This window comes from Triturus cristatus, chromosome 10 (assembly GCF_964204655.1).
Source record: "Triturus cristatus chromosome 10, aTriCri1.1, whole genome shotgun sequence".
Classification (NCBI taxonomy): Eukaryota; Metazoa; Chordata; class Amphibia; order Caudata; family Salamandridae; genus Triturus; species Triturus cristatus.
The window spans coordinates 1,189,928,225-1,189,945,165 of NC_140593.1; the positions used below are offsets into that span (position 1 = coordinate 1,189,928,225).

General features: G+C 51.2%; 1 protein-coding gene across 3 annotated transcripts in view; it reads left to right on the forward strand.

Moving 5' to 3' along the window:
- Positions 1-16,941, forward strand: part of LOC146797002 (uncharacterized) — a 126,073-nt gene that overhangs the window by 75,954 nt on the left and 33,178 nt on the right. For 2 of the 3 annotated variants that reach the window (XM_085629596.1, XM_085629599.1), the window contains 2 exons: positions 430-562; positions 4,354-4,450. In XM_085629596.1, the coding sequence (XP_085485722.1) occupies positions 430-562; positions 4,354-4,450 (230 nt within the window). Of the gene's footprint in view, positions 1-429; positions 563-4,353; positions 4,451-12,588; positions 13,167-16,941 lie in introns of those variants that run through there. The other variant, XM_085629598.1, reaches the window with a different exon arrangement.

Consider the following 16,941-nt stretch of genomic DNA (forward strand, 5'->3'; position numbering starts at 1 on the left):
TCGGACCTATTTTGAGTGCACTTTTAAGTTGCCCACACACTTATTTTATCTTAATTAAAAAAAAAACTAAGCAGTGTTGCTAAGATGAAAGCAAAAGCAGCAAATTAATAAAAAAGTACAAACGCGGTTTGTAGCGACTTCACTCTTTTGGAACTAATCTGTGTATTTGTATGTATAAGAAAATTAAGTCCGAAGCTAAACACACTGTGTTGATGTGAATTTAAGATTCCTTCCAGCTTTATTAAAATGATGGTAATGCCTGGAGGCGGGGCTCTGTGCAGTGAATGTAGGTACTTCGTGTGCAAAGGTTGTTTTTAGGATATCAGTGACTAAACTGCAAGCTCCGAGCCGCCAAAACATACCTGTTGTTGAAATTAGACTGTTACTTGTACACAATTACATAAATTGTCTCTGATTTCATGTTTGCAGCTACACCTATGAGAGTGTGAAGGGCGTTCACCCCGAGTGCCAGTTCGTGTTTGACCTGGAGTTGCCCCAGGACTTTGTGCCCAGAGTGGGAGATGGAGAAGTGCAGGAGTTCTACCTGTGGCCCCTGGAGAAGGTGAGAAGGGAGATGTGAGACTAAGGACAGAGCTGTGTGTGGATGCTGAGGTTCTAGCTGTGGCCCCTGGAGAAGGTGAGAAGGAGACGCGAGGGCAAGGAAAGAGCGCTGTGGGGCGGTGAGGTTCTACCTGTGACCCCTGGAGAAGGTAAGAAGGGAGATGTGAGACCCAGGACAGAGCTGTGGGTGGATGCTGAGGTTCTACCTGTGGCCCCTGGAGAAGGTGAGAAGGAGACGCGAGGGCAAGGACAGAGTGCTGTGGGGTGGTGAGATTCTACCTGTGGCCCCTGGAGAAGGTGAGAAGGGAGATGTGAGACCAAGGAGAGAGCTGTGTGTGGATGCTGAGTTTCTAGCTGTGGCCCCTGGAGAAGGTGAGAAGGAGACGCGAGGGCAAGGACAGAGTGCTGTGGGGCGGTGAGGTTCTACCTGTGGCCCCTGGAGAAGGTGAGAAGGGAGATGTGAGACCAAGGACAGAGCTGTGTGTGGATGCTGAGGTTCTAGCTGTGGCCCCTGGAGAAGGTGAGAAGGAGACGCGAAGGCAAGGACAGAGCGCTGTGGGGCAGTGAGGTTCTACCTGTGACCCCTGGAGAAGGTAAGAAGGAGACGCGAAGGCAAGGACAGAGCGCTGCGGGGCAGTGAGGTTCTACCTGTGACCCCTGGAGAAGGTGAGAAGGAGACTCGAGGGCAAGGACAGAGCGCTGTGGGGCAGTGAGGTTCTACCTTTGGCCCCTGGAGAAGGTGAGAAGGGAGATGTGAGACCAAGGACAGAGCTGTGTGTGGATGCTGAGGTTCTAGCTGTGGCCCCTGGCGAAGGTGAGAAGGAGGCGCGAGGGCAAGGAAAGAGCGCTGTGGGGCGGTGAGGCTCTACCTGTGGCCCCTGGAGAAGGTGAGAAGGGAGATGTGAGACCAAGGACAGAGCTGTGTGTGGATGCTGAGGTTCTAGCTGTGGCCCCTGGAGAAGGTGAGAAGGAGACGCGAAGGCAAAGACAGAGCACTGTGGGGCAGTAAGGTTCTACCTGTGACCCCTGGAGAAGGTAAGGAGATGCGAGGGCAAGGACAGAGCGCTGTGGGGCGGTGAGGTTCTACCTGTGGCCCCTGGAGAAGGTGAGAAGGGAGATGTGAGACCAAGAACAGAGCTGTGTGTGGATGCTGAGGTTCTAGCTGTGGCCCCTGGAGAAGGTGAGAAGGAGACGCGAAGGCAAGGACAGAGCGCTGTGGGGCAGTGAGTTTCTACCTGTGACCCCTGGAGAAGGTAAGAAGGAGACGCGAAGGCAAGGACAGAGCGCTGCGGGGCAGTGAGGTTCTACCTGTGACCCCTGGAGAAGGTGAGAAGGAGACGTGAGGGCAATGACCGAGTGCTGTGGGGCGGTGAGGTTCTACCTGTGGCCCCTGGAGAAGGTGAGAAGGGAGATGTGAGACCAAGAACAGAGCTGTGTGTGGATGCTGAGGTTCTAGCTGTCACCCCTGGAGAAGGTGAGAAGGAGACGCGAGGGCAAAGACAGAGTGCTGTGGGGCGGTGAGGTTCTAGCTGTGGCCCCTGGAGAAGGTGAGAAGGAGATGCGAGGGCAAGGACAGAGTGCTGTGGGGCGGCGAGGTTCTAGCTGTGGCACATGGAGAAGGTGAGAAGGAGACGCGAAGGCAAGGACAGAGCGCTGTGGGGCAGTGAGTTTCTACCTGTGACCCCTGGAGAAGGTAAGAAGGAGACGCGAAGGCAAGGACAGAGCGCTGCGGGGCAGTGAGGTTCTACCTGTGACCCCTGGAGAAGGTGAGAAGGAGACGTGAGGGCAATGACCGAGTGCTGTGGGGCGGTGAGGTTCTACCTGTGGCCCCTGGAGAAGGTGAGAAGGGAGATGTGAGACCAAGAACAGAGCTGTGTGTGGATGCTGAGGTTCTAGCTGTCACCCCTGGAGAAGGTGAGAAGGAGACGCGAGGGCAAAGACAGAGTGCTGTGGGGCGGTGAGGTTCTAGCTGTGGCCCCTGGAGAAGGTGAGAAGGAGATGCGAGGGCAAGGACAGAGTGCTGTGGGGCGGCGAGGTTCTACCTGTGGCACATGGAGAAGGTGCGAAGAGAGACGCAAGGCTGTGGAGGGAGCTGTGTAGGGCGGTGATGTTCCTCCTGTGACTCCTATAGAAGGTAAGAAGGGGACGCGTAGGCAAGGACAGAGCGCTGTGGGGCAGTGAGGTTCTACCTGTGACCCCTGGAGAAGATGAGATAGAGACGCGAAGGCAAGGACTGAGTGCTGTGGGGAAGTGAGGTTCTACCTGTGACCCCTGGAGAAGGTGAGAAGGAGACGCGAGGGCAAGGACAGAGTGCTGTGGGGCGATGAGGTTCTACCTGTGGCCCCTGGAGAAGGTGAGAAGGGAGACGCGTGGCTGTGGACAGAGTGCTGTGGGGCAGTGAGATTCTACCTGTGGCCCCTGGAGAAGGTGAGAAGGGAGACACGTGGCTGTGGACAGAGTGCTGTGTGGTGGTGAGGTTCTACCTGTGGCCCCTGGAGAAGGTGAGAAGCGAGACGCGAGGCTGTGGAGGGAGCTGTGTAGGGCGGTGAGGTTCTACCTGTGGCCCCTGGAGAAGGTGCGAAGAGAGACGCAAGGCTGTGGAGGGAGCTGTGTAGGGCAGTGATGTTCCTCCTGTGGCACCTCGAGAAGGTGAGCAGGAGACACGAGAGCAAGGACAGAGTGCTGTGGGGTGGTGAGGTTCTACCTATGGCACTTGGAGAAGGTGAGAAGGGAGACACGAGGGCAAGGACAGAGCGCTGTGGGGCAGTGAGGTTCTACCTGTGGCCCCTAGAGAAGGTGAGAAGGAGACACGAGGGCAAGGACAGAGTGCTGTGGGGCGGTGAGGTTACACCTATGGCACTTGGAGAAGGTGAGAAGGAAACGCGAGGGCAAGGACAGAGTGCTGTGGGGCGGTGAGGTTCTACCTGTGGGCCCTGGAGAAGGTGAGAAGGGAGGTAGCAGGTGAAGGACAGAGTGCTGTGAGGTTACACCTGTGGCCCCTGGAGAAGGTGAGACGGGAGAATCAATGGCAAGGACAGAGTGTTGTGGGGCAGTGAGGTGCGTATGGGCAGCTGTGCATAAGGAGCTGCACCAGGGAATTAAAGACTGGTTGACAGAAGGGCACTGCTCAGGCGAGGTGTGTGATGAATGCATCATGTAATTGATTCTCTGGACATAGATAACACTGTGTTGTGTTAGTGTGGTGCAGACGAAGAGTTGAGCACAAGGCCACCGTCCAGGCCTGGTGCTTCTCTGCATAGAGCTCGTGTGTGAAGCCTGCTTCATTTGGTTCAGGGTGAAGAAGCGGAGTCACTGGAACACCACAGGGAGAACTTATTTTGGTGGTGAGGCGCAGAGGGTCAGTTGTGCATCAGAAGCTGCACCCGGGACTTCATGATTGGATTGCATAAGAACAGCGCCCTAGCGAGGCATCCCAAGGCACAGGGCTCAGCATGTGATACCTTCTTCTGTTTGAGTCTAAAGAAAGCCAAAGTCTGTAATCCCAAAGGAAGATGCTGTGGGCATCGACAGAGCGAGATTCTTGTGAGTGAGATGTGGATGGACAGTTTTGCACAAGAAGCTGCAGAGTCACAACTGGTTTACAGAAGGGCGTTGCCAGGCGTTCCTTGGCACCGGGCTCAGCTTGGGATTCCTGCTTCATTTGCTGGAGTTAAGGAGGTTGGGCGCTGGGACGGTGACCGATACCACAAATGGTGCAAGTTTACCTCTCCTTCCTTGTTTCACCTTTTTTCCCTTTTCAGCCTAACACTTTGTTTTGTGTTTTGGTCCCAGGTGAAAGAGGCCATAGCAACCACCGACTTCAAACCCAACTGTGCCTTGGTGGTGCTCGACTTCCTCATACGACATGGATTCATTGACCCTGACCAAGGTGAGGTCATCAGAAGGTGGGTTTAGAGTGCCGTTCTAGACACCGTGAGGAATGCAGACTACACATCATGGTGCTTGGGGCTAGGCCTTCCTTGCACTTCTGACTATGCCTTCCTTTCGTCAATGCCCAGGGCTATTTTTTCTTTTGTTTGTGCAAGGGTGTGCTCTCTCTCTGCGCTGTCTGGGGCTATGCTTTCATTTTATCCTGCCTTTTCTATGCCTGTGCTATGCCTTTGTTTTGCCTGTGCTTGAGTCTATTCTTTCATTTTGTCTGTGCTTAGGTATGCGCTCCCTCTGCGCTGCCTGGTATACGCCCTTTTGTTTGTGCATGGCGTGTGCCATCTGTTTGCCTATGGTAATGCATTCCATTCTCCTCTGCCTAGGGTGGCACCTTCCTTTTTTCTGTGCCTTGGTATGTTTTCCCTATGGTTGTGCCTGGGTTATGCCCTCCCTTTGCTCTGCCTGGAGTATGATTTCATTTTATTTTGTGCCTGGCCTGTGCCTTCTTTCTTCTCTGCCTAGAGTGGCACCTTCCTTTTTCTGTGCCTGGTGGTTTACTTCTTTTCACCCCAGCCTAAGGCAGAACCTTCCTTTTGTGTGTGCATGGGCCTGTGCTCTTGTGTGCTGTGTGTGCATGGGCCTGTGCTGTGTGTGCATGGGCCTGTGCTCTTGTGTGCTGTGTGTGGATGGTGAGCTTTTGAAGTAGTGCTGCCCATTCTGCCAAATCCTCAGTAAGCTTGCCATCTCTCCGTCCTGCCTTCAACTGACTTTCTCCGCTGTGGCCTCTTCTATCATGTCCCTGACTGAGCATGGCATCCTTGGCGACCGCGGGCTTAGTCCGTGTATGTCTAGTTAATGTTTTGCCACTACTGCCCCCAGCACCTCAAACGACACATCATGCTACCCTATTTGCTTTTCAGGAGCAGCTCCAGTGGGCTTTGTTATATCTTTTCCATCACATCTGACCATTAAGTTTGTCCATGTGAACATTGCCATGGCATGAGCAAGAAGTCTGCTCCGGGCTCCTGCCGTCATGGGCAGTTAGAGTATTCAGGATCAATCTTACCTAAGATGAACCGCGGCAAGTAGGCTGTCTGGAGGTATTTGGACCGAGACAATTCAACCCATGCATTGCTGGATGCTTTTCTAAACCCTAGGCGCACGCCTTGTCTCGCTGAGCGGTTCCTCGCAGTCTTTGACCCTTCTCTTCCATGGCTCCCTCGCACCACCACCGCTTTCCTTATTTGACACCCTACATATATATATATATATATATATATATATATATATATATATATATATATATATATATATTTTTTTTTTTGGCCGCCAAAACCAGAAATGGCAAAGCACTGCCAGTCCTCTTTTGATCTCGACTGTCTTGGGAAGAGAAAAAAATGTGTTTGTTGTATATATGGAAGTAATCTAAAATCGGACTTTTGACATTGAGGAAGGCGTTATGCCGAAACGCGTCTGTCCGTGTTCGTGTGCATAAAATAAACTGAATTAACTTTAATGCCAGAGTGCGCCTCGATTTGTGACCGCAGTTGAAGTTGAGGGTCACCCTGTTGGATATATATACATATATATATATATATATATATATATATATATATATATATATATATATATGAGCCGCAAGCATTCATGCATGTGCTAGTGCCATCGGCATAGCCAGCATCAGTGTGTTGCCTCCGGGGCTTTGGGAAACATCTGCCACATATTGTGTGCACTCTGCGTAACTCCCCTAGGCTTCCCAGAATCATCCAGCGCCTCTGCAAATGTGACAGATCTGTTTCTAGGATGAAGGTTCCCTGTATCTTCTTCCCTCCCTCCCTCCCTCATGTCGCTGACATCTCCTGTACAATGTGACTCCACGACCGTATATTGCCTGCAAATGGCCGGTGCCTCATACCAACTTTCATCACTCCTCCCAGACCCGACCCACCTGCCGATTGTATTTGAAAAGTGCACTGAGATGCTCCCTCCATCTTGTGAGATTCCAGGAGTGGTACATTCCCATTCACGCCACATATTAGAAGATGATCTCCCAGGTAATGTTTTCGTCCAACCACTGCACATCAAGCTGCAGTTGGGATGCCATGTAACAGAGCTCCATATCTGGGCGTTCCAACCCTACCTTTTCCCGTTGCAAGGTTAAGATGTTCAACCCAAATCTACTGCCCTTTCCAGCCCAGACCATGGACGCGCTGACATCAGTTCCTTTCTTTCTGCGCCACCAGATACTGATCTTCTCTCAGACACTTTCCTCAATATTTTCACAAAATTACTTACAGTGTGCAAGGGCTGTCTTTCCCCAAAACTACAAGTTTCAAGTAATGTAGGGACTATCACTAACAAATATCTGTGATCGATCGCCATCAGGTGTGCCTGGGGTCGAGCCACAACTCCAAGGCCTGTGACGACTGCACGTCAATGAACCTGAAGTCCATCAGGGAACGCAAGGTGAAACCTTACTGCGCCAAGAACAGGAAGACTCCCTTCGGGACTGTTTGAAGTCCCGCTCGCCCGCTCCGCATGCAAGGCCTGCTCTCAGTCCCGGTCCCAGAGTCGACGGAGCCACCCCACAGGTCGGGCTTCGTTTTGCTCCAAGTCCTCATGTAAGTGCAAGAAGTCAAGTTGGGATTCCACCTCCTCGCACCACTCGCATTCGCCTGAGCAAGTGCTTAGGTGGCGCCTCTCCTCTCGATCTTGCTCCCGAAGATGGTCCACTTCAGAGCCGGTCCTACAACTGGTTCCGGCACAGTCTGAGTTTCGGGGGCCTTTGGCAACGCCACATCTGATCAGAGTTCAGCACAGCCGTGCTATGGCTCTTTGGATACCTGCAGACTACCTCTGGTGCTCTGTCGGTCCTCACAGGGTCTTTGGCGCCGGCTAGACTCTCTATACTTATCATGCTTCCGACTCCGCTGCCAGCACCATGACACACAACGGCCTTGGGGATGTCTATGCCGATGCTCACTTCGCTACCTGAAGCGGCGGCTCGGATTGCCCTCTCCGATACTGGCTGAATGATGGTCTAACGTTGCGCACAAATCCGCATGAGGAGCTGCTTCCCCACTTGAATTTCCACAGACTCAACAGCACTCTTTACATTCCTAGCAGGGACACAGCCACCTGGTGGGAGGCAGAATCCTCTGATTTTCACCGGGCTGTCAAGTGATCACCTCGAAGAGGCGGGTCCTACAGAATGTTTGCAAGGATACGCCTTTCCTTTTTTCTTCTCCACCGCACCTTCTATGTCCTCTCATTGATTGACGGAGGACTATCTCTCCATTTTGTGGCAGGAATTCTAAGTTCTTTTTTTGCCAAAGGGGCTGTCGAGAGTGTGCAGCTGCCAGAAGTAGGATGTGGTTGTTATTCCTCTTACTTTCTGGTTCCCAAGGACCGAGGTCTTCGGCCTTTTCTAGATCTATGCCCTCTCAATTCCTTCCTCTGGAAGAGTAAATTCAAAATGCTCACCCTGGCCCAGGCTTTGTCTGCCCTCGACCCTAGAGACTGGATGGTGGTTTTGGACCAGCAGAACGCATATTTCCATATTCCTGTCCTGCCAGCCCATCGGTGTTACCTGCGGTTCGTGGTGGGAGAGGAGTATTTTCAGTTTGCTGTCCTCACCTTTGATCTCACCAACGCCTCTCTGGTGTTCATGAAAGTGATGGCCGCGGTGGCAGCACACCTTCGCAGGTCAGAGGTCAGGGATGCCAGTCTTCCCCCTACCTCGAGACAACAGCAAATCTCCTGTTATCCTCGGGTTAACTATCCATCTGCCAAAGTCACACTTAACTCCTTTTCAGACACTCCACTTCATCGGAGCCATTCTGGATACGGTTACGTTTTGCACCTTTGCCCTGTGAAAGAGAGTCCAGTACATTAAGGGTATGGTCCCATCTTTCGACCTTAGTCCTGGACTTCAGTGAGGTTGACTCTGAGGCTGCTAGGACAGATGGCCTCCTGCATTCTGCTGGTCGAGCACGCCAGGTGGCATATGTGGGCTCTGCAGTGGGATCTGAAGTCCTAGTGTGCACCACCATCAAGGGGATCTCTCCTGCCACGTTCAGATTTTGGAGGAGGCTGTAAAAGATCTACAATGGTGGTTACTGAATGGTAATTGTGTCTGTTCAAGATTCTGTCCTTCCCCACCCAAAGCTGACAGTGGTGACCAATGCATCGCTTCTGGGTTGGGGCGTCCACCTGAGACAGGTAGAGATCTGAGGCCTCTGGTTTCTGGCAAAGTCCAGGATCCACATCAGCTTTCTGGAGCTGTGGTCCACCTGCTTGGCATTGAAAGCCTTCCTAACCTCCATCAAGGAGGGGTTGGTGCAGGTGCTCATAGACAACACCACCACCATGTGGTACTACAGCAAACAGGGCAGAGTGGGGTCACAGACCCTGTGCCTGTAGGCCTTGCGCCTCTTGAAATGGCTGCACCACCAAGGTATTTTCCTGGTGGTGAACCACCTGGCAGAAATATGAAATGCCAGGGCGGATGAGCTCAGCTTTCGATGCCTAGGAGATCATGGATGGCAGCAACACCCGGTAGTGGCACAAAGGCTGGCTTGATTTTTCGCCACAACACCAGGACCAACTGGAGCAGTGCATCACCAACCCCCGCGGTACCGGACACCCTGCACCAAACACCAACAGTGGGAGTCCTGTCCATATGCTTACTGCACAAGGGCCTAGCAGCCATTGAGGGACATCAGCATCACTGCGAGCCACTTTGAGAGGGGTCCAGCTGCTTTGCTTTTGCCCCTGCAAGCTGTTTGCCCATCCGGCAAGGTGCATCTTTGTGCAACAAGCCAGCCAACCAAACCCCTCTGCTCCCCAGCTCCCCGGCCTGGGTCCCTACGAACCGGCTGTGCCCTGTGCTCCAGGGCCCCGTGCTCAACGACCCCCCTTGCGACCTGAGCCCCCTTGTGACCTGAGCCCCCTTGCAGCCTCTTTCAGGTACCCCCCTTTCTCCGTCACACCAGCTACCAGCCTCACCAGCACCCTGCTCCTGGTAAAACTCGGGCGGTTCTCGAACAAATGGTTGTAGTACATTGAACCTTGGCCCACCACTACTCCGATCCCCGAAGGTGAACCCCTGAAACTGACTGTACCTACCTTTATGCATCGTTGACTTTTCCTCCCATAGCATTGCATTGTGTGTAAAAGCGTACAGGTTTAAATGCTTTACTTACCTGTGCATATTTTTTTTAACTAAAACTGTACATACCTAGAAACGAAGCTCTTTAGTTTGCAATATATGTAAAAAGAAGTGTTCATTTTCTAAATTGGTCCCGGATTTACTCTTTAAGTGTGTCTCATTTATTGCCTCTGTTAGTACAATCTGATAAGCTAACTGCGTGCCCACACTACCACAAAAGAGAGGGTTAGTATTCACTACTTTAGCCCCTGTAAACCAACTGGGGACCCACTGGACTCTCTGCACTGTGTACTTCATTTTAGTACACTATATAGAGAACCAGCTTCCTACACGTTTCCACTGATACCACTCCTGCCCCCTGTTCTCTCAAAGACCAGGACCGACAAAGCCCAGATCATCCGAGTGGCTCTTGATTGGGCACGGAGAGTATGGTATCCAGAACTCCTGGGCATGAGCACATGACCTTTCATGAGTCTGCCTTCCGGGAGGACCTGCTGTTACAGTAACAGGACAGGGTTCTCCACCCGGGCCTTCGCAATCTCCGACTTCATGCATGGAAATTGAGGGGCTATAGCTGAACACCTTCAACCTGCCCCTGGAGTTGGTTGATATCATTTTGGCAGTCAGGCTTCTTTCAACGAAAACTATATATGCCTGCCGTTGGGACAAATGTGTGGTTTGGTGCTGAAAACAACAGATAGACCCCATCCAGGCCACGTTATCTGATGTTCTATTGTTTGTTTTGTCTTATCCTGGCAAGATCTTTCTTTGGGCACGGTTAAAGATCTGTTGGCCCTTTCAGCCTTCTTGCAGTTGCCAGATCAGCCCTTCTTGTTTAAGGCAACGGCTGTGATGCGGTTTTCTTTAAAGGGCTACAACATATGTTTTCTCCCTTCCCCTTTTGTGATGCCCCAATGGGACCTCAATCTAGTCCTTACTTATTTGTGTACTCCATTCAAGCCTCTTCGCAGCTGCCCTTTACGGCTCCTCACTATGAAGACTTTGTTCCTCGTCGCCATCACCTTGTCATGGCGTGTGAGTTATCTTCAAGCTCTTTGTGTTAATCCACTGTATACTACCTTCTTCCCAGACAACCTAGTTCTCCATAGATCATGCAAAATATCACTGGGTAGATGCTCAGCCCTGTGTGGGGTTCACATTTGCCAGACAGCTACGTGTGTATCCCTCCACACGTTCTTGGAGCACTATCACTTGGACATTCAGGTTCTTCGATAATGGCATTTTGCCCACTCTCTCCTGCAGGACTTTATGGTTTGAATCTATTCACAGATCCACCTCCGAATGGGTAGTACATTGGTTCCTATTCAAAAGGTGAGAACTCGGCTCCTCAGGAGAACAAGTTTTGCAGGGAGAATCTTTTCTGTACTCACATGCGGTATATTACTCCGCCATCTAGTGTTTGGGTCTGGAACTCACTTTGTATAAAGGTCCCTTTTCCCTTTCCTATTGTTTGTTTTTGGTGGGGCTTCGATTATCTTCTTCATTTGGTGCTTTGTCCACACTTCTCTGGTGTCAGACGCCTCTTACTGGAAGCCTCGATACGTAGTCGCCATCTTCAGGTTATTTTTTCCGCTGTTGGGTCTAGAAACATCACTGAAGGATCCCCAGTTGTTGGAAAAAAGGATATGCCGAAGGTTCGTCAAAAGTAACGTCGAAACTCTCCCTGCCGGAATGAGTTCCTCCCTTCCCTCCCATCTTCATTAAACTGTGCACTTATTGTCTCTTCTTGTGCTGTGAGTCATTGTAAGGTAACAAGCACCGCTTAGAACACTCAGAATTAAAGAGATCCGGTATTCGACAAAAGAATAAGGAAAGCAACCAGAATACCAGGGAAGAATCGGCGAGGAGAGAAGGTTTAATCAGGACAATAATGTAGAGTCCATGGGAGATCAAAAAAATGACTCCACCCAGGGCTGGAGTTAGCACCTTCCAAAGGACTTCAGAGACTTTTTCTCCATGAGCGAGGACGCTCCGAGCTGCAAAGCTGCCTGGACTGATGTGATTTACCATGATTCATGTGTCATTGTTTGCAGAAACTGTAATGTGTTAGGATTTATAGAATTACAATAACTGTCTGATTCTAATTGTACATTTTTGAACCATTAACACTAGGCCTCGGCGGTTTAGGCTTTAAACCTCGCCCTAAGGGATCCACTGTTTTTTCTTGCATTCTATAGCCCAGGTTCCCAGGGTTGCCTCATAATAGTTTTAGCTAAACCTCTGGGATGAGCACTACTTAGGGGTCGATTCCGATGTCGTTCGGAAGGGCTTCAAATAGGATTCGTGTTTGCTGTATCCGATCCGGAGCCCTTGTTTCCGACCGAATCGTACACACTTCTCAACAACCGAGTATGATGCCAGGAAACTGGTAGGGCTATCCGAATCTGTTCCGAAAGTCATTTGGTTAGGACGCGTATTTTGGAGCCGAATTATACAGCTCTATGGACTCTGTTTCCGAGAGAGCCGTTCCAATTTGCTTTCTCTGGGATGAATCGGATGCCGGATTCTGTCTTTGGGGACCCATAACAGGCCCTCCTACACCCAGGGCCCTCCGAATCGGACCCGTGGGGACACCAATGGGACCCTCTTCCCAACCATTCACAATGTGGCAGGCACCATGATGTGCCCGCCAGAGGGTGCACGGTTTTCCCCAGCCAATCCTTTATTGAATCGGAGCCAGTGTTCTCGTTCAGAACACAGGTTCCTATTGAAGTCAATGGGCGTCTGACCGAATCGTATCCAGAAGCATTCGGATGCATTCAAATGCTTGGTGGGATTCCCCCGATTCGAGTCGCCTGGAAAGCATGCCAGAACCGATTCGGTAGGAATGCTTTCTGAACGAGATCGGAATCAGGCCCTTAGTGTTTTGTTCTGGGTAACGTTAATCTTTATTCTCTTTGAAACAGACAAATATCCTTAATGCTGTATTTTTATTTTCTCATTCCCAGACCCGTATTACCAGGAGTTTGTTGAAGGCCTCCACCATGTCCTCTGAGCAAGGAGAAGATGCTGCCAGGAGTCCTTCCTGCCACATCTTCAGAGGGTGGAGTCCTCCTCCAAGGCGAAGCTCTGGGAGCTACAGAAAGGAAAAGGACAAACCTAGCCATGGGGGCCGGATTGGGAAGCCGGAAGTGACAGCAGTACTTTTAAACTGGGGCATCGGACTCTGGGGGTCAGCCAATCAAATCGAACAGTCGGGAGGTAGCATGCTAGTGTATTTCCAACCAAAACCGTATGGAACAGGTGGTAAGGGACATGTTCATACATGGATGTGTAACTACTTCTTAAAACCCTTAACTATCAAACCACCAGCAAACGAAGAACAAAGCCAACTGGCCAGGGTGATGAAGCCAGATTTTTTTTTTTTTAAGATAACTTTATTTATTTCGAATTGTAATAAAAAATAAATGATCGCTATACGTGAATATGTTGTATATGAGATCTTTGTAATGAATATTTGTGGGTTTTTAATGTGATTCATATATTCTAATAAATGATAATCCTGAAAGGGATAGCGAGACAGAGACTGGGGGTTTTTGATAATGTTTTTTTACTATTGTTGCGTATTACCTAGATGTGTACTTTCTCAAATATGATGGTGATGTGCCTAAGGGGGTGTAAAGACACAAACAAAGCATGCAACGGAGAGTCTGTTCTTGATTAGTTCTAAACTACCCTGTGTCTTTTGGCCAGTTGGGGTGTTAGAAAGGATAGACGGACCGGGAGGGTCGGCCGGGGTCAGGAGGAGAGGTCTCCGGGGAGAGCCGTCTCCAGCGATCGTACAGACAAGTAACTTCCCCCCCACAGACAGATACCACACACGGATAAGGTTCAGTGTTCTTTATAAGCACTTCTTAAGGTACGGTTGAATGGTACAAGGAGGTCTGGACTCAGGGGTCCCCTCGATTCAAGTCTCTCAAAGCAGGGTAAGGGGTAGCGGGACAGCCTGTCTACCAGTCAGGTAGTTTGGATGAGATGATGATTAGCTCACAATCCTCGAGCTTAGTTGGTACGGGCCGCGGCAGCGCCAGCAGGTCCCGGAAAGATGGTCGATGTACGGTCCGCGGCAGCGCCAGCAGGTCCCGGTGAGGATGGTCGTTACAACGGGCCGCGGCAGCGCCAGCAGGTCCCGGAAAGATGGTCGATGTACGGTCCGCGGCAGCGCCAGCAGGTCCCGGTGAGGATGGTCGTTACAACGGGCCGCGGCAGCGCCAGCAGGTCCCGACGAGGATGGATGTTGTAGAAGGCCGCGGCAGCGCCAGCAGGCAGGACGATGGTTCACAAGAGCGGGCTACGGCAGCGCCAGTAGTCCGTCAAGGCTGAGTTCTCTCGGTGTCTCTCGACTCCAGGATACAACTGCCTTCCTGCTCCGGAGTTGTCCCAGTTATAGGGCAGGCGCCCTTTGATGTCCGGACCCTCGCACTTGGAGGTCGGAGGGCCCGGGATGAAGGTGTCCAGACACCCAGCAGGGGGTGGAGCCAGCGCCTGGGGGAGCTGGAGGCGACCGGCACCTGGCGGGGGAAGAGCTCTTGACACTTCGTCCTCCCATTGACCTGCCAAGTGGTCCGCTCACCTCCCGGGTGGATGGTGGTGCCGGGATGTCGGGGCCGGCCAGGCCCGGGGTTAGGGTCGGGGCGAGGCCACGCGGCATCGTGGTGCAGGGCCCAAGATGGCGGCTTGAACCGGCCGGGGGAGCCGGTGGGGCTGGGCCCCGTGATGAGTAGAGGTCCGAGGGCAGAAGATCCGTCGGGAGACGGGGTACAGGTGCTTTTCGTGGATTATGCCTGGTGGGCCGGAGCTCGGGCCCTGTCGTGCGGGGAGGGAGCAAGCCCTTCGTGTGGCCTGTCCAACATGGGGTGACTCTCCTTTTGTTTGGAGTTTAGTCCGTAGCCACCCTTTTCCTGGAGGGTTAGGTCTGCCTTGGTACCACACTGAGTGAAGCCTTGATGTTGACATTTTCCAAGTCCTTTCAGTGTCACCTAGTAATGCCGGCAGATGTCCTGGCCATGGGCGCCGCAGCGTACAGATGTCGGTGTCCTCCAAGAATCTCCGTAGCACCTCAGTTGTGTGTTTTGTGCAGCCTCCTTGTAGTGAGCTCGTGTTTGCTCTGAGGGAGTCCTGTGACTCAGTTTACAGGACGTGAAGGGTTGGATACAACCTTGTACCCATCTGCCTGCTTTGTTTGAAGTTTGTGTGTGTTCCAGTTGGTCAGGACTTGAATGTACACTCCATCCTCAGATGTCCTGCACACATTCCCACTGTGGAAGACTGGGCGTGAGAGCAGACAGGTGTGTGCTCTTGGGCTCCTGTTTACAGGTTGTTCTGTACCCGGCAGGTGGTTCTCGAAGAGGACATGTTTGGGACCCTCTGAATGTTCCCTCCCCGCACTCCATAAATGTGCTTGAGCTGTACCTGGTCTGCAGCACGATGGCTGATGTTTTTGTACATTTGGTTCTCATATTGCAAACCCTGCGTGGGATAAATCCTTCCCTTGGCTCTTACTCCCAGACCGAGGAAGCTTTTAGGTCTAAAAAACAGACATCTCAAGTTTCTATTTTCAAATGTGAGCTCTTCAGGCCCCAGTGGCCTTTGAGCTGCCCTCAGTTTGGACCTCTGAGGGCTAATGTGACTTCCTCGTTGCAAGTTCACGACTCCAGTGACAGGAGGCGGAGAAACTTCAAAAACTCTAAGAAGGCAGAGCGTTAAGAGCTTAAAAGCCACCACGAGGTGTATATCTCTTGCCTGACGGTGAAAGATCTGAAAACAGGCAGGTGGGGTAAGGAGTCCCCTAGCAGAGCCCGCTCCCAAGCCACGAGCCTCTTGATCCAGTGTCTTCCAGCTCCGCTCCCCTATTTCTAGACTTACACTTGCGGTTTTGTCCTGTGTCATAACCGCGGCATTTCCAGCAAATGATCTATAGCTTGGCGTGCTTAGACTGTCCATCTGTATCCTGAGGGAGAGAGGCCAGAAATAACTTTAAAATGTCCATTTCTCTGTGTGTACAGGTTGGTGGCTATCTGTCCATACAGACAGATATCCGTCTGTATACACAGCGAGCAATTGATTTGTATAGATAGATCGATCTGTGTAGTTAGATATATATTTCTGTATAGTTATATATATGTATAGAGATACAGATCAATTAATTGATCAGCGCTGCACCTAGAACAAAGACTTCGCACGTGTTTGGGTTGAGAGAATTGAAGGACTCCAAGCCGTTCAGTTCTTCAGCAGGATTAAAAGAAAGGCCATGCCCAGAGCCACTGGAATTATGTGGCAAAGGAGTACTACCAGGACAAAGGTTTTATCTTACTTGTACCAGTTTAACACCAGCCTAGCAGACCTCAACTAAAAGGTGACCAGTTAAACTTTGCACAGGGTCTGCCGCAGTGCACGCTGTATTTTTTATCAGTAACTTTTCATCCATTTAAGCTAGAAACCGTTTTTTTTTAAAAAAAATGTATTTAAGTCTGCAGATTATGGAGTGATGTTTTTGTACTAAGTGTGGTAAATCGGAAATTTTTGAAAATCGCTTATTTCTAGTGGTTCTTTCTGGTCGCAGCCCACTCATTCGGTAGGATGGAATACTCCGACCTGGGCAGATTTAGGTAATACCCACGTGCTTGACTTGCTCTTTCAGTTATTCTCGGGGCAAACGACAACCTACATCTGCCAGAACCGTTAGTGAAATAAAGGTCCGAACCGTATACATTTGTGTGGGAGATGGACCCACCGGGCAGCTCCGTTCTTTATTGTAAACGCTGCATTGAATTTCCAATGCGAGACAGTTGTTTTCTCTTTGGTTCTTATGTCTTTTGTGCGGGCAGCTATGCTCGTCGCAGGAAAACCCCTCTAGCTTCCAAAGTAATCTTGTGCAACATGTAGGACACCGCTGAAGTCCTCAAAGAGCGGCCGTCAACAGCTCGGGCATGCGAATTTACCAAGGTTCCTGGGCAGTTCTTAAGACGGCCACGAGAGGGCGGCAGTTCCTTATAGTTATTATCGAGGCGAAACCTCTCGAGTTACCGTGTTGGAGTTGCTTATCTGCTTCCTTTGTCTTGCGTGGTCGGGTCTAAAAAGCCTGAGACAACGGAGTAACGAAACTTGAGGGGGCCCTCCTGCAAATTATACAGAGCACCCCTACATCCGGACAGGAGCTCTGAGGCCAGGGTCCTGCCGCCCGTCCACAATGGCGGAGGCAGGCCCGAACCCGCTCATCCCTGCAGGGCTGGGATAACGGGGGCTAATGATAGGCCGCTGGCCCGAGATGTATGCAGGGCCCTTGGAACAAGGGGGTAGTT